Here is a 17,606-nt window from a genome sequence, read left to right on the forward strand (position 1 = left end):
CTCAAACTCACAGAGATCCTCTTGCCTCTGCCTCCCGAGTGCTGGGATTAAAGGCATGCGCCGCCACCGCCCGGCAAAGTAAGCTTTTTTAAGTACAAGACTTAGCTGTGCAGATAGTCGTGGTAACATGAGTCATGGAAGCTGTATTTGAAGATGCGCTGTATTTTGTAAACTCTAGTTCTCTTACATGGCAGAAATACTCTTCCTGGTGTGAATTTTAGAGGTGTTTTGAATGTAAAAACTTGTGGGAAAGTACAGATAACATAGGATGATATCATTTTGAAGTGTACTGCACGGTAACATTAAGAATGGTCACATCTGCACTTGTCACCAGCATTCACCTTCTTTATGGTCCTGCCCTGGGACTGCTGTGAGACCTGGAATTGCCCGGCTTTCGACTCTGAATTAGGTGTACACAGTTTCCTTACCCTGTAAAAGGCCTTCAGGGACTTGTCATTTCATTTTATTAAATGCCGGTTTATTTCTTCTTTAGTTCTGTCAGAGTTTAGAATAGCTTGAAGTTGACTGATGAAAACATTATCTTTCCAGCTCTGAGTCCTATTTAAGAACTATTATATATGTCCAGGTATTTGGTGTCTCTCTTGGTGAGATTTTACAAGATGATTTTAGATGACTTGTTTTTTAAACATGAACCATTCATATTAACTGCTGTCCTTTGAGGTTCTTAATTTTCGCCTTGAGTTCTCCTTATCCTGTTAACTGTTTCATAGCCTGATTTTTTTCATAGGTTAAGTAATTTCCTGGAATAAAAAAAAAAAACAAGAAAAATCTTACTAAACTGTCCACTGTTAGACCCATTGCTCCCCCCCTCGCCTTTTTCAGTCTGAGATAACTTTATGTTTTAGTGCATAAGTTAATCCCCAATAGTTTTAAAACATCATGCAAATATCCATTTACTTTTAATAACTTTTTCTGGGGAAAATGCTAAAATGTTGATTTCAGTGTTATCTAGGTGTCTTGGGAAAAACAAATTCTTTGAGTGGTTTGCAGATTATTTTAAAGCTAACATTTTTTTATGTCTATTGGAGCGATTCTATTTTAACAGTACTAAAGAAGTATACCTAATACAGAAATAAATATGGCTGTTAGGGAATTTTTTTAATCAGTTGAGAAACATTTGAATTGTTTAGTTTCTACCTTAGGGTCTTGTGCTATATTGAAGCCGTATTAGAAGTTCTTAGAGTTACTTTTTTGTGATATCCTATTTTGAAATTACCTTTGTAAGGCTTTTTTTTCTAATCCTCATAGACCAGACTGGCCTTGAACTCACAGAGAGCCACTTGCCTCTGCATCCCCAGTGTTGGGATCAAAGGCGTACGCCAGTATCACTTTCATTATCTTGATAGATTGTGTGAATTTAAGTTTAGATACAAATCTAGAACTCAATTTTTAAAATAAAATTATATTTGTTCTAATAATTAAATTGTAACATTTATTAAAATACTACTAAATCTAATTAAAATTTTACTGAAAAAAAAATGTAGGTCTGGTAACCTAGTGAGTAGAGCCAGATTGAGTGGGTTTGACTCGTGTACCAGTTAACATCTTGGCAGGCTATTTACCTTTGTGTGACTCAGTTTCCTAGTATATTTAGTGAGGAAATTTTTAAAATAACCTATGTTAGAGTGCAGTGATAAGGATTAGACGAGTTAATACAAATCAGACCCTGAGAGCAGTGCATGACACACAGTAAGCACTCGGCCAATATTTATTTTGTTCGTGTACCTGCAATGTTGAAAGCCAGGTTTTTCAGCCAGTATTCATTTTAATTCATAATGGCTAACACTGGAAGAAAGTTGTTGCCTTTAAGGAATTTTAGTTTAAATATGGAGACAGGTATACGGGGAATTGCAGAACAAATATTTGGACATCCAAATCAATTTGTTAGAAGCAAATGACCGAGATAGGTCATCTTTCCAACCCTGAAGGCACAAAGAAGTTCTGAGCAGAAAGAGCTAGTGATTGATGGCTTCAGCCACAGGTATGGGAGATAGCAATTGTGCAGAGCGGAATACTAGCGGGCGTTTAGGCGTTTGTCTCACCTTCACCCCCAGTGGCAGGAATGGAAACATACACAATAAGCAGCAGTCATTGAAAGGATTTTAGTAGGGAAGTCTTGAGTTAATCCTCCGAGAGTATCTATCATGAGTTTTAAGCTGGGAATATGAATGGGATTTGGGGGTTGTGTGTGGGATGAGCTGGTTCAGGTAGGAGTCGTGATCATGACTTGAGCAGTCTTGGAAACACCCCCTAACAATTTCAGCAACCAAGTTGAATTTTGGAGTTATGATGGAGTTTTCATATGTGATTGAACATGCTCCGGGAGGAAATAAGGATAAAGTTTGAGGGTTTGTTTTTCCTTTTATAGAAGTTGCCAAAACAAAGCCATGTCATTCCGTGAAGCGGAAGCGAACTGCAGATAAGTCTACCAGTACCAGTGATCCTGTGATTGAGGATGACCATGTGCAGGTATAAAAGAACTGCCCAGCCCAGTTCATGCAATGAAACTGAAGTTTCTATCTTTATCTACTTTCCATATTCTAAAGAGAAAATTTTGTTAGCAGCTTCTAGGGTCTGATGTTGAAAAATTTACCTTTTAAGAAAACAAAGCCCAGGGGAAGATATACTCACTTGTAAATTTTAAACATTTATCATTATAGGTTCTTGTATTAAAATCTAAAAATCTTGTTGGAGTCACAATGACCAATTGTGGAATCACAGATCTTGTGCTGAAAGATTGCCCCAAGATGATGTTCATCCATGGTATGTGTTTGGGTTATATTGTATAAGAGCATCATGCATCCTTTATAGAACTAAAGCCAGACCAGTTGGTGCAGGCTGCAACCCCAGATACTCAGACTGAGGCTGGAGGATTCTCCAGTCCCACTGCACATGCCCTCTGTTTCTGTCATCGCCATTCATTTATTTTATATACTCCTATATACTTTTCATGTCCTTCCTTACATGTCTGTCTCAAATTTAGGCTGTTCTCTGTAAAGTTTTAAAGTTTTAAGTGTATATTATACCCATTTATAATGGTTTTGTTTCCTATTTATATTTTTTCCTAGTATATTCCATTTAAAAGGAAAAAAATATTCTAGGCTGGGTGTGGTGTCAATCCAAAACACTTAGGAGGAAAAAGTAGGCAGTATTCTGAGTTTGAGGCTAGTCTAGTCTTCATAGCAAGTTCCAGGCTAGTCAAGGCTACATAGTGAGACCCTAAATTAAAAAAAAAAAAAAGTCAAGTTCAATATCTGCCTTGTTCCTGCCTTGAGTGATTTGCATGTTGTATGTTCATCTTCTTCTGTGTGTAAAGTGTGTATAATTTTGCTTAAGTCACATGGCCTTTGGCCTTTGTTATAGTTAAGTGCAGTGGGGTGTGTACGTTTATTGTGTGTGTGCATTCATATATATTTATATAGATATATATCTATATATATATTTATATATATATACATGTAGTTGCACAATACAGAGTATGACTGCTACAAGATACCTTATACAACTGGGCATGACTCAAATTTGTAATCTTAATACTTAAGAGGCTGAAACAGGATTGCCATGAACCCAGTGCCAGCCTGGACCACGGAGCAAGAATCCGTCTTAAAGGAAACATCTAGCAGATGCCACTTCCTGTTACATTAGTATTTCAGAAAAATTGTTAAATTAGTTTAGTTATATTTTCTGTTTCCTGTAGTACTGGTGATTATAGTGATATTTTATTTATGTTTTAATAAATAAAGCTTGCCTAAAGATCAGAAGGGCCCAGCTAAGCCACTAGAGTTCAGGCAATAGTGGCAACACACCTTCAATCCCAGGATTTGGGAGACAGAGGCAGATGGATTTCTGTGAATTCAAGGCCACCCTGGGCTACACAAGATCAATGCAAAAACAAATCCAGGTGGTGGTGACTCACACCTTTAATCTCAGTACTAGGGAGGGAGTCATGCCTTTAATCCCAGCACTAGAGGAAATATAAAATGGAAGGAGAGAGAGAGGCTTTCTTGCCTTTCTGATTTTCACATTGAACCCCAGTATCTGACTCTGAGTTTTTATTATTTATGCTACAGATGATAAACAAAGAAATCCCATTATTTCCATTAAAAGGCACCTTCCAGACATGTCATCAAAGTAGAATAGAAAAAGGATGGATATGACTCTCTCCTGATTTCTGTAAGGTGTCAGACTCTGTTCATGCTGCAGAAATTTGAATATTTTTCTATTTCAACCAACAAGGTTTATGCCATAGAATATCTGATCAAGTCACTACCTCCATTTGGAATTTCTTCCTGAAATAGAAATCTCAGAAGGTATACAATAGGCTTGCCCTTCCTAACTTGCTCAGGAGTCCACCCTCTGCCTCTGGGCTTCTAATACAGCCTCCAAACACTCCCCTCTGCTCTCTCAACCTCTCACAGTAACGAAGCACTTCTTAGAGAGTGCCTCTGGCCTTACTACTGTGCTTTACCCCGTGATTCTCCTGCACCTCCTCAGCCTGCAGATATAGATAGATTATATGGCCTCGGGTCCACCTTCTGCCCTTGAAGCAAGGCATGTAGTTCAGTGTGTCTGAGACACAGGGTCTTAGAAAAGTAGCTCAGCCTCTAGACAGCAACTAAGTTAATGGCAAATGGGATGCCTAAATGAGATTAGATCTAAGCTTCACTCTGGTTTACAGCACAGTTCCATCAGCTCCATATCATCATCTGGTTCACTCTCTCGTTTATTTCTGTCTAATTCCTCCTTTTTCTATGTAACAGAGGACACAGTGAGTCTGAAGGCAGGACCCTGGCAGTAGTTAAACATGGAAGTTATAGTGCAGAGTACTCTTTAAGATGAAGGTGTTTGTGTTGAAGATCTTGTAGATCTTTATGAAAAGTTTAAAAAGTCGGGCAAATCAGCTTTGTGGTTGCACAGTTGCATCCATTTAATCCTCTCTCCAGTTGAACTACGTGATTTAAAGCAGGGAAGGGTAAGGGATGGGGTGTAGTTGGTATATCAGTGTAGTGACGTTTGTGAGGTGAGGAGCAGACTCTTCTCCCTCTGACTTGATGCTGGACGAGAAGAATCACATTTTAGGTAATGTTTCCAGTAGATCTTTGCACAGTGCTGACATCCCTAGCCAAAGACTTCAGAATCCACATAGTGCTGTGCCTTTTCTCAAGATCTGTTTCTCTATTTGTGACAGGAATTATAAATAACTCTGTTCAGTTTTTATCATTAAATACAAAGTAATATTTGTGAATTGTTCTAGGCATGACCTTTAACTATATAGTTATGCCATTCAGTAGTTCTTCAGTATTAAATGTCTCCTGGGCAGGTCAACTTCTAGGACTTTATTTCTTTAATGAACAGTATTAGAAGGAAGAGGGACCTTGCTGTCTCTCTGACATGAGGATAGCCAGCTTCTGAATTGAGTCACAGTGTCAACTCTTAGCTGTTATTGTATTTGACCAGCATAGTGCCTGTGTTCACAAACACAGGGCCTGTGCCAGGGTTTCCCAGAGAAGCTTCCTGGACTCTATGCTTTGCACTCTTGTGTGAATTATCTATAGCACTTATTGTTTTATTTTATAGCTACCAGGTGCAGGGTACTGAAACATTTAAAAGTAGAAAATGCACCGATTGTAAACCGATTTGACTATGCACAGTGCAAGAAACTAAATATGGATCAGGTCCTAGACCAAATACTGAAGATGCCACCAGAGAGGAACCGCATCATCTACCTGCGTCCAATGCAGCAGGTAATGAGCTCTGCTTTTTTATGATAAAATGCACCTTGTACTAATATTTGTTTACAAAATCCATTTTGTTCAACCCTCAATAATTATTCTTTAAAATCTATTGAGCTTTTATAAACAAGCCAGATTGTCTTGCCAATATTTTGTGTTAATGCTTTGCTGCTAACTCTTTAGGGACTCCTAGCAGCTACATGGCAGGCTGGAAGTGACCTATTGACTAAGAGCATGCACTCAGATCACAGACTTCCGGGTTCAGATTCTCCTTTGGCATGGAGCAAGTTCTTTAACATCTGTCTCTTAATTTGTTATGTGTAAAATTAGAATCATATTATACTTAAGTTTTTGTGCTGTTTTAGCTAACATGTATGATATACTGGGACAGTTGCTGGTGTGCCTTAGGCAATAGTATGATAGCGGTAATTTTTATTGGAAGTTAAGTGTGTATGCAGGAATGATGCTTGTTGCCAAAATGAAATATTAAACAACTCTTGGACTCTAAGATTTAGGCTCCTAAAATTAGTTCATCAAATTCATAAGTGTATTAATACTCAAAACTGACTACTGATGTTTTTCTTCCTTAAGCAAGTTTTCCTTTCTGTGAAGGAGTTAAATTCCATGAAAGCTCGAGATGCAGAAGGGCATCCACGAGAATGCACTGTCGGCACAGAGTCTATAACGAGGAGAGGAAAGAAATGCGTTGTCCCTCAAACTTAGCGATTGTCCTAAGTAGGACAGTTGTTCTCGGTTCTGTAAAGCAGCCTGGAGTTACACCTGTGAAGGGCAGCCTCCGGCGATCACCTGAGTCAGCTCTCTGACTTACCAAGTTCTCACACAGCAATGAGGGAAAAATTGCTGAGTCCACTGTGCAGAGAATTCTCTAAGACTTAATTCATACATGGCAAGCTGTGATCTGAGACAGAGCCATTATTTGATTTTCAAATCAGCCAGGCATTTCAAAACTGAAGCTTTTCAAGGTCTTCAGATGTCACCGACTTACTATTAGTCCACAGACCTTTTTCTGATGTCTTCCACAGGTAGATACACTAACTTTGGAGCAGAAGCTGTTTAGTGGCCCCTACCCCTATCACATTTGTATCATCCATGAGTTCAGTAATCCTCCTAACGTGCGGAACAAGGTGCGCATTCGCAACTGGATGGACACTATAGCCAATATCAATCAGTAAGTGACTCTGTGGCCCTGAAAGTCTTTTTTTATATTTTTCCTATTGGGTGCTCCTAGGAGCAAATTCTAATTTATTTTAAATGATTCGAATTGAACTTTTTAAGTAGACATGTCATGACATAAATGTGTTAAAAAAACTTGAAAAAAAATTTCAAACTTAAAATCATGCATGTATTTATGTAAGATTTTATTCAAACTTAGAGAAAAAAAAATCCTAAGAAACCGCATACACGTGTTATTTCTCCAGACATGGAGGATGCCAAAAATTCAAGTTAATGACAGTCTTGAGACTTTACAGAAAATTGTTTTTAAACTTATAAACAGTGTACTAAGTACCCTCAATATACAAGGTGATTCGCCCAGAGACTCCCGTGAATGTAGGTCGGACTGCTGTGTGTGGAGGCGTTGGTGGTGACAGAGAGGCTGTTGGTAGAGTCTAAACTTGAATGGACCAGACAGTTGCTTTCTGCCCAGCATTCTTTTTCAGCTGTTTATTTACCTGATTTTTCTCCTATTGCCTCCAGAGAACTCATTAAATATGAATTCTTCCTGGAAGCCACTCGGACTGAAGAAGATTTAAAGAAGTATCCTAAGTACCCCTGGGGGAGAGAAATTTACACTTTAGAGGGTAAGAACTTACCTAGATTGCGGAGTTAAATTTCAAGCTGTGAACTAGATGGGAGGGACATGCCTTAGGGGAGACATGGAGCGCCTTAGAATTCATCAGATTGGGTTTGAATCTCTGCAAGAAGCAGAGGCTGGATAAATATTCGTCTGTCTGTGTGTGTCTTTACCACCCCTAGAATAACCAGAATCTGTTGACACACAAAAGGTAGATCAAAATTAAGAATTGTAGTGGTTGGAAATGCCTTTGAAGGCAACTGGCTTAGTCTCTGTACCCGGCTGTAACTGCTGAAGTCTAGTTTGCTGCTATCACCGTTTCTATGCAAACAGGACTTTGATAGCTGTCTGCTTATTTCAGGTGTTGTGGATGGAGCACCATATTCCATGATTTCTGACTTCCCTTGGCTGAGGTCACTACGAGCAGCAGAGCCCAACAGCTTCGCCAGATACGATTTTGAAGATGATGAAGAGAGTAATTATGGCCTGATCTAACTTGTGCTCTCTAGCTTGAGTCTGTCTTAGTGTGTTAAATAGTTAATAGCAACAGATGCACAGTGTCCACACGATGGGAATCCCGAATACCTTTGGGTTTCCTATGCATTTGGTTGTTTTGTTTTATGGTACATATGAACATACGCTGGAGATTTAACTCTGGATCTAATGAAAAATACAGCAGCCTTACAAAGCCACTTCGAAGTTTGCTTTTTAAGAAAGATTCTCATGTAACCCAAGCTAGCCTCTAGTTGTCTGTGTAGTGAGTCTGGCCTTGAACACCTAATCCAAGTTGCTAGGATTATGTTCAGCACGTGCAACTGCACCTGACAAACTCATTGATCTTTACTGAAGAATTTACAAACACGGTAGTTGAGATTGGCCAGTTATACTAGTTAGTTGCCTGCTAATGGAAGCCTTGTGTCACTGCAGCTTATTGTGATTTAAGTATAGAAATTTGGGGGGAGGCTTTTAATAATTTTTTTCTAAGTTTTAAATTATTTGTATATTCATGTATAGATAAAACTTTGAAATAAATATGTATAAAGAAGTGAGTTTTTTAGTTGTACTTAGCATAATTTACTCCTTGATGCATTATTTTTACCTGGGGACTTTGATCATGTCTGCTACCTTAGACATTAGCTCTGATATAAAACTCTGACAAATTCTATGAAATTGTACTTAGCATAATTTACTCCTTGATGCATTATTTTTACCTGGGGACTTTGATCATGTCTGCTACCTTAGACATTAGCTCTGATATAAAACTCTAACAAATTCTATGAGTTGTCCTTGCGTCAGCTACGGTGTGGTACAGGAAATGGACCCGGTGATTCATTCTAAGTCTTTCTTGTCTCTTTGCCGTTTCCCAGGTACCATCTATGCTCCTCGAAGGAAAGGACAGCTGTCTGCAGATATTTGTATGGAAACAATAGGAGAGGAGATCTCAGAGATGCGTCAGATGAAAAGGGGCGTATTTCAGCGAGTGGTGGCCATTTTTATCCACTACTGTGATGTCAATGGAGAGCCAGTTGAAGACGACTACATTTAAAGAGACCTTCCCTGGCTTTTCTGCCTCAGAACGATCAAGAAGAACTTGACCAGGAACTTACACAGGAACTTCGGGCTTGGAATTGGGAGGCCCTGGCTCAGTTTGTTATATAGGAAATATATAAGGAACATGGAAATTGTATACAAAGATTTATATATAGAAGAAATATACAAAGACACTTCCAAAAGTAACATCTTTATATCTTATGTTTATACATCTTAATTTAAAGAAGTCATTTGAATGAAGGCAGATAATTGACAGTTGATTTTGTTCCCTTTTCCTGACTTAGTTCTCAGTGCTGTGTGACTGAGCCCGTTTTCTCTGCTACTCGCCATTGTCCCTTCAGTCTGTGCCTTTTCTTCTTCAGCAGAGTGTCTGCGTCAGTGCTAAAGTGCTGTGTCCTGTGTGTTCTGTTATTATAATGCCACCTAACCCTCAGTCAGAGGAAGCTGTCTCTGTACTGTGGTGGGCTTCTTTTCTTCTTAGTGTTTACATTTGGCATATTTCTTTAAATGAAAAGATCCACAAACTTAAAAAATGAATTTGAAGGGCAAATAGAAAGTTTTCAGAACATTTCTAGTTATTTATTTCCGCATTCAATTGTGTATATGCTTTATCTTGAACATAAAAATAAACATTTAGTAAAAGCTTTATTGTTGCCATGGACTTGAAACCGGTGCTACACAGAGAAGCCATGTGGGTCGGTGTCCACTTTCTGATCCGGCCATGAGCAGCGTAGCACACGCAGAGCTGCGGGCTGCAGAGCTGCGGCAGAATGCTGGGGAAATGGGCCACTGGCTAGTTCAGATGAACCGCCTTTCTCTCGTGGCTGGAGGCTGCCTCCTGCGGCAGTGTTTGCCATCTGATAAATAAGTGACCGTTACAGGCTTCAGGAGCCAAAGGCTTAAAGTCAAAGAAATTATGGTCTCAAAATGGTCAGGTCTTTCAGAATTTGTTCAGCCCCTTCCTTTTCCCGGGGATTAATTGAAGCCAAGAAAGGGAGAAAAAAAAAATAAGTCATCCATGATCAGGACTTAGTGTTTGCGGGATAGGACGTGAGTGTGGTTTATGATCCCAGCTGTGTAGACAGACAGGCTAGAGTGCTGGTGAGCTTCCCTAACACTGAACTCCTGGATGATAGGTGCCCGTGTCTTTACTTCAAAGCTTTTAAAATTCTTACCATGCAAGGTTTTTAAACATCTTAAATATAATTGAATAGTTCATCTTTTGGTTGCATTGGGGTTTCTTTTTTAGCAAATTTTGTGTACTAGCCCAAGTACACCTTCCTCCCCTTCTCCTGCCCCCCCTCACCTCATCCCATCCCCCACTCCATGCAGTCATCAGAGGTGGTAAAACATCCCCACAGATCGAGGTACGTAACTCACCCGAATTCAGGGGTCATTGCATTGTTTTTTAACTTTTTAGTTCCCTGCTCGGGTTGTAACGGCTCTGTAAGAAACACATGCAGAATAACCTACAGTTCTCAGCAAGAACCAACCCCTCGCTCTAGCGAGGCGCTCAGATACACAGTGTTTACATCGGCCACAAGAGGCCGCTGCTCTTTAACTCTACTCAGCTTGCCAGTCATCACACACTCCTTGAATACAAAGGGGCCCTCAGATCAGTAATAAAGATGCTGAAGGTAGACAAACCGAAAACACAAGAGTGGAAGCCACCCACTCTCTGACACTTGGTAAATATGAACAAGTAGCTAGGAGTGACTGTCTTACAGCAAGGTTAGCAAGTGTGTGGGCTAGAGAGTTAATGGTTCAGTGAGCCATATACCTTCTCTGATGTGTGAAAGCCATGAACAGCACACAGAGATGGCCATATTGTGACAAAACTTTATTTATAGACAAAAAACTGAATTTCACATAATATTCACATCACAAAATAGTACTCTTGGATTTTAACTGAGACATACTAAAAAGTAAAAACCATTCAGAAGGTTTACAGACTACATCTTGGCCAGTTTACCAACACCTGGTGGACAGCTGAGTTTTCCATCCACCCAGTTATGTCACCAGCTTTGTGGTACAAAGGTCTGCTGTTGAAAGACCTTAAATAGTTCACAGATGACCTCTGACTGAGTGTCAGTATCAGAAAGAACCGTGTATCTCATGCTGCCAGGCCCAGTGTATGGATCTAATACTTTAAACAATAGCCGGTACTGAGTCTTCAGGTGACTTAATACGTAGAGTTAGAAGTCCTGGATTCAGATTCCGACTTCTTCAGACAACAGCTCTGACCAGGAGACAGTCCTCTGTGGTGGAGCTGGAACCTCTCTTTTGGTCATTTGTAATTTGGTCATTTGTAAAGTGATAATAGTTACCCACCCTCTCCAGGCAGGGGTGAGGGTTCGGCGGGAGCGCCCAGTAAAATCCCAGGTTTATTATAAAAGTCAGGTTTGCTTGGTTTTCTGGTTTTGTGTGTGTGTGTGTGTGGTTTTTGTCAGTTTATTTTTATGTTTTATTCCTTAACATTTTCTTAATGCCCTTAGACCATATCCTGGGATAGCGATCTTTGAGAACTAGGCAGGCCTTGGAGAGGAGGCCACACCTGACACTAGCATCTTGAGTTGGTTACCATGCCTCCTAAGCTTGTTCACATCCAATTTAGCAGTATAGATAGAGACCTTGGTCAAAAGCAGGTGTTTATCTGACTCCAAAGAATCCTTCCAAGGGGAAGGAAGTCAGGTGAGCCCCATTGTGAGGCTGGCTCTTGCCAACAGGACGGCTGTGTCTCAGCTGCCACTTCATCCTGAAACCAGCCCAGCTGACCTCGTGGAAGACATTGGGTGCAGTCAGCTACTGAAGCTCCCCCTCTGCAAGACTGGCAGCATGAAACACATGTGCATTGGTGTGAAATGATGTGCAGGGCTGACTTTTGAGAGGGAAATAGCGGATCACAGACAGCATCACCTTAGTCGTAAACAGCACACAACCACAAATTACTGAACTACGTTTGCCAAGAGATAGTCCCCACCCCCACCCACCTAGGGAATGGAATGGCACTGAACTGGGGTCAAGAGTATTTACCTTATCAGTGTTATGGGGCTTTTTCTTTATAGTGGGAATAGTCTACATAAATGCATCATTTATATAAACCATAATTTACGTAGGAGGGGAAAAAAAAATCACTGTGCCAGGATAGGAGGACCTAATGTGTTTCCATCCATTTGCCGCATTTCCTTGGGCAAGTCACTTGCTGTGACCAAGTCTTGTCTATAAAAAATGAACCGGTAATCACAGCACAAGCTGTTGTGAGGTTCTGAGAGCTTGTGAAAGGGCAGATAAACCGTAAAGTGCCCATAGTGGCGAGCAGATACTAAGAAAATCAGGCTTGCATCCAAATAGTTTACGTTCAACCACAAAGGATGGAGAATTCAGATTGCCTTCTGCAGGGGGCCTTGATGAAGGTTTGCAATAGTCAGGGTTCAACCATTTGCTTCAGTCTGCTGCTGGCTACTCAGTAACTCAGGCTCCGAGTACTAGAGAGGCTTCCTGCTGCTCATCCCTGGACCAGAATACCTCCCTCATTTAATTTTATTATAGAAACGATGTCCAGGGAAAAAAACAATAGAGCAAGGGAACGGCAGAGCTCAGCCCAGAACAGGCACAGCTCTGGGTCCCAAGGTGCTATGGGAGGGACGTAGGCCATGTGAACAAAGAGCTGTCCCCTGTTCTCTCCTAGCACAGCCCAGTACTTCAATGCGTCCTCCCATTGAAGGCCATTGGGAGTGTTGAAGATGGTGGACTACAGTGTCGGGAGGCCTGGGCCTCCATTCCACATCCATACTGGTTAGGTTTGTCACCAGATGTTTTCTCTGCTGAGATTTGCTCATTTTTAGTGGGAGTAATTTTGGTACTTGCAGTAAAGGTTTTCACGAGAAAATCCATGAAAAGCACTTAACCAAATGCCCAGTGGAGAGGCGTTTGTTAGTTAGCTTCTCTTGCTGTTGTCTAACTATTCATTAAGTTCAGAAGGAGCTAGAGTAAAGGAGACGCAACCGGGAATAAGTATAACGCTAGTAAAAATAGTAAGCAATTTGTTTCCCTTCTATCTTTGTTTCCAAAAACATGGAATGTAATTTGTACTAAATGGATGAATTCCTATAGATTGGGATTCAGTTTAGATTCTTTTGATATTTCCAACTCCCAGAGAAGAGATAGGGAGACTCTACCAGCACATGTTTGTCTTCCTGGGACATGAAGAGGCAGGGGACATGCTCTGAGTATTGACATCTGGTTAGAATGTAACAGCTTGGTGGTATTTTTATTTATCTCTATGGCTGCTTTCTATTTACAGCAAATAAAGCTGATTTTCTATTTTGGGTCTGATAAAGTGTTTCCTTCTAAACTAAATTTCTGCAAGTGAAATGAAGATATTACATAATTAACAGCACAGGCAAAGCATGTCTTAAGCAAAACTTGTAACAGTGGCTTTTGGTGGCCCATGTTGGGACATTCACGCAGATCCAGCCAGCTCAGAGACCATCTGCATTTTGTAGAATAAGTGAGGCAAGCTCTGCTCAGATCAGAGCAACAGTGTGCCTGAACCCAGATCTTCAAGTCTGTCCCTGTACTGTCTACATTCAAATCCAATTCTTAGTCTTGGTTTCCTAGGTTGTATACAGAGAGTCCACTTTTGGCCAAAAGGGGCAAATAACACTTGTTTTCCTCCAAGGGCAGCTTTTGACCACAGCCAACTGAAGTAAAGAGGGAAGGAAAAGCACCTTCCTTCGCTCACCTAAGAGAGCCACAATGCCAAAGAGAAATCGCTGGACGGCACAGTACCAAGATGACATTTTCGTTCTCACTTGAAGACTGTATCAAAGGGAATTTGGTTGTTTCCACTCTCTGGTCTCTCACTGAGTCCCCTCCCTCACCTACCCACAATGCCCCTGCCCTACCCCATTTCCCAGAGAGTTGTTTCAGGGCAGAGCAAGCAGGAAGTGGAATTGTGACTGAGAGGCAAAGCTGAAATCCGGAAGTTGGTTTTGTTCATTTGTTTTCGCCAATACATTGTAGGTTTTATTTCTTTTAGTTCCTAGTTGCTAATGGAGAGGGCTGGTGACCTGGACCAGCAGGTTGTTCTTCAGCCACAGCCTTTTCTAAGTGGGACGGCCGGAAGAGAAGATAGGAAAACCAGGACCGAGAGGATTTGCACAGGCTGTGTCTTATGCCAAGCAAGCTTATTTAAGAAGTAAAGCATCTTTTGTATCCTATTTTCTGAGGGAGAATGGCCAAGGTCGGTAGAAAGCTTAATCAGTCAATGTTGACGAGAAAACACAGGCTATCACACCTGCAGCTGCCTTAGGACTGATAACCACAGCCCTTCAGAGGGGAAACTGGGTTCCCAGGAACTGAAACCTTAACTCCTTCGAGGCCCAGGCCTCAGACTGGGCCTTGTCAAGTCTGCTCCTGGGCAAGGGAAAGAACTAACATGCCCTTTTTCCTTGCATCAGGATCTCTGAGCCTTGGATCATTCTGGCTCCCAGCAAGATGGGCTGGGATCTTCGCAAGTGGGCATTTCTATAGACTGCAAAGTCAAATGGAGAGAAAACACAGCGAATCCATTTGCTCCTGGCATGGAGACAGACTTCATTAAACATCCAAGTGATGGCCAGTGTTCATCTGACCAGAGTAACTGGACCACAGCCTCCTCTCCCCATCTCAAATCAGCAGCAGCCTTCCTGAAAGAGGACTTTTTAGGAAGAGGGCATGTTTGGGTCTCCTTGTAGCCTGGACCGCTGTATGTCTTCTGCATATTCCACCCTTATGCTGTCTGGATTGTCTGGGTTCCTGGAAGCCATGGGTGGAACTAATGCTGTTCTAGCAGCTCTCCAGATAGAATGAATTCAGTCTTGTCTCATGAATTCGCATTTGGCCTATCACCATGTCATCTTGTCCCTAGTTCCTTTCTTCAGGTTTTTTGTGAAAAGAGAGAAAGGGACTCAGATATCTATCTAAAGCATTTACTGGTTTCCAGTATAGGAAGGTGTCGTAAGTATGGTGACTATCCTTAATTTGCCAAGGGCTGTGGAATGCCTTCAGATATGCGACTTTCAATGTTGAACACAGATGGTTTAACTTCGTTGCTTTGTGGGGGGTGACCATCCTTCTCAGAGACAAGGATGCCATTGTGACCTGTCATCACAGGGGAAGAAGGAACGGCACAGGAAGTAGAAAGGCAAGGAAAACTTGGTATGATGATTAAAACCTGTGGCCCCAACACTTGGAAGATGGAGGTAGGGGGAGCCGGAGTTCAGTTCAGCCTCAGGTACACAGTGAGTTTGAAGCCAGCCTGGGCAATGACAAACCCTGTCTCAAAAAGGTATAAGGAGAGAAAAAAATTGAGAAGTGTGGAAGGGTGGGAGAAAGAATGAGGGGTTAGAACAGGGCAAGAACTTTTGTTTGAAGCCCTGGACACAGCCTGATCTTACAGTGTGTCACCTAAGAATGCCAGGCCATGCCCACCTTCCCCGTTCCCCGTGTTTCACCAGCAGTAAATCAAACTGTTTCTTGTCAGCAGAAAAAAATAAGAGAAAAACTCTTGTGAGTTTCAAGTCTTTTCTCTCTCTCAGAGACATAACTTACCCAAGACAAGGTGATGACAGCTTTGGCATGGGAGAGAAAATATCTCTTGGGTTTAGAACAAACAGCATTCTGCAAAATGTTTGTGAGATGGAAGCATGGTAGCTTCAAAGCTAGGGTTCAATGGCAGTTCCCAATACAGAAAGATGGGTTTGTTCTTTGCTCAAAGCGAAAAGTGGCCTAGGACTAGACTGTTGGGTTGTTCAACACAGGACCCTGACCATCCTTAAAAGGCAGCCTCCATGGGAGCAAGTCACTTTCCTTCCTTAACGTTTTGGTGGTGGTGGTGGTGGTTTTTTTTTTTTAGTCTGTCTTAGAGTGTGTGAGTGTGTTGGGACAAGGGGGGGATACTGAATGTGCTTGAGTGTATGTCTGTGCACCATGTGTGTGCAGGAGCCTGTGGCAGTCAGGAGTGGTGTCAGATTCGCTGGAACTGGAGTAACAGATGATTGTGAGCCACTATGTAGATGCTGGGAGCTAAACTTGGGTCTTCTGCCAGAGTATCAAGTATTCTTCTCCTAAACACTGAGCCATCTTTCCAGTCCCCTACTCCCAGCCCTCAGTTTTTGAGTTGTGACTGTTCCTTGTCAGCATCCGTAGCAATAAGGGTCCAGGTTCAATGTCATGGAAGGGAAGCAAATAAAGATTCATTCCAGATAACTCAGTGAGAAAATGACAAGTTTACACACATGTGCATGTATGGGCACACACACACACACACACACACACACACACACACACACACAAGCTGTATAGAGGTCCTTTGGTAATGAATCCAAAGACAAACCGTAAGCAGAGTCTTTAAAATCTGTCCTGAAGGGGGAACTATTACCTCAAGTAGTATGCTATGATAAGAAATAAAGAAGGGAAGGAGAGAAGGAGGGAGGGAGGGAGGGAGGAAGGAAGGAAGGAAGGAAGGAAGGAAGGAAGGAAGGAAGGAAGGAAGGAAGGAAGGAAGGAAAAGAAAATGTTTGCAGCTGTAAACCAAACCTCCTGATGCCCTTCATGTCAGTACTTAGTGCTTCTGGACAGACATCTGGACAGACATCTGGACCCAGCAAAGCGGTCCAGAAGACTGCTGGAAAGAAGAGGGAACTGGAGATGTTCCACTGAGTGAGAAGACTGAGGGGTGGGTGTGGGGGGCAGGTCATTTCCTTCCAATAGCTAAGGCTTTCTGACAGGAAGAGGAGACCGAACTGCTCTGCCCCGACAGAATCTAGAGCACAGCAGACTCATGTGCCAATGAACGACAGGGCTTCCACGTGATTAGAGCGTTCCCACCACAGACGGGGGCTACGTTAGGAGGTAGAGAGCTCCTGTCCCCTGGAGAGGTGCGAGCAGAGACTGACCTCACGTCAGTATGCAAGGAGAGGGGCCCCTCGGGCTCTGGTATGACGCTGGGTCTGATGATGCCTGAAGTCCCCACACAATTCTGAAATCCTTGATGTGCTGGATCCAGGTTCCACTCAACACCACCTTCCGTGTATCTTCACTGGGCCCTGGTACTTCATACTTCATGCGTCACTGGTGATGACCAGGGTCAAGAGTGTGTCCAGGGTGTCCTGCTCATGCAGACATGAATGGGAATGGCTAGCCCGATGGCAAGCCATGTCGTCAATCAAAAGCACGACTCCAGGGACTCTGGGTCGTTGTGGATGGGCAGTTTCTCCAGTTCCTGGTGATGTCCACTGTGCAAAACGGTGTACCTAAGGAGGAAGGCGAGAAAGCAGAGGAGTTTCAGCAGACTTCCTTCAAAGGAAAGAGGCGCCATGTCACCTCTCCACATCCCTTTTTTGAATGTATTTGAGGACATAGAAAGGTGGGAATGGAATGGGATGAAACTATACAGAGAGGGAAACCAAAGCACCCACCTAGATTGTCTAAGTTAAAGGCGGGGA

At 42.0% G+C, this 17,606-nt stretch overlaps 2 protein-coding genes across 6 annotated transcripts in view; one reads left to right on the forward strand and one right to left on the reverse strand.

Annotated features, from left to right (window-relative positions):
• The window catches only part of Fbxo38 (F-box protein 38), a 45,113-nt gene extending 35,350 nt beyond the window's left edge, over positions 1-9,763 (forward strand). For all 5 annotated transcript variants that reach the window (XM_048419010.3, XM_048419009.3, XM_048419013.3 and 2 more), the window contains exons 16-22: positions 2,390-2,490; positions 2,682-2,784; positions 5,599-5,765; positions 6,797-6,942; positions 7,470-7,573; positions 7,928-8,041; positions 8,934-9,763. In XM_048419010.3, coding sequence (XP_048274967.3) covers positions 2,390-2,490; positions 2,682-2,784; positions 5,599-5,765; positions 6,797-6,942; positions 7,470-7,573; positions 7,928-8,041; positions 8,934-9,112 — 914 coding nt within the window. In that variant the 3' untranslated portion in view covers positions 9,113-9,763. The remainder of the gene's footprint in view (positions 1-2,389; positions 2,491-2,681; positions 2,785-5,598; positions 5,766-6,796; positions 6,943-7,469; positions 7,574-7,927; positions 8,042-8,933) is intronic.
• A 1,179-nt stretch (positions 9,764-10,942) lies between these two features.
• Positions 10,943-17,606, reverse strand: part of Htr4 (5-hydroxytryptamine receptor 4) — a 191,012-nt gene continuing 184,348 nt past the window's right edge. Inside the window, exon 7 of the mRNA XM_087896007.1 lies at positions 10,943-17,414. Coding sequence (XP_087752133.1) covers positions 17,327-17,414 — 88 coding nt within the window. The 3' untranslated portion in view covers positions 10,943-17,326. The remainder of the gene's footprint in view (positions 17,415-17,606) is intronic.

Source organism: Myodes glareolus, chromosome 13, assembly GCF_982192425.1.
Source record: "Myodes glareolus chromosome 13, mMyoGla1.1, whole genome shotgun sequence".
Taxonomy (NCBI): Eukaryota; Metazoa; Chordata; class Mammalia; order Rodentia; family Cricetidae; genus Myodes; species Myodes glareolus.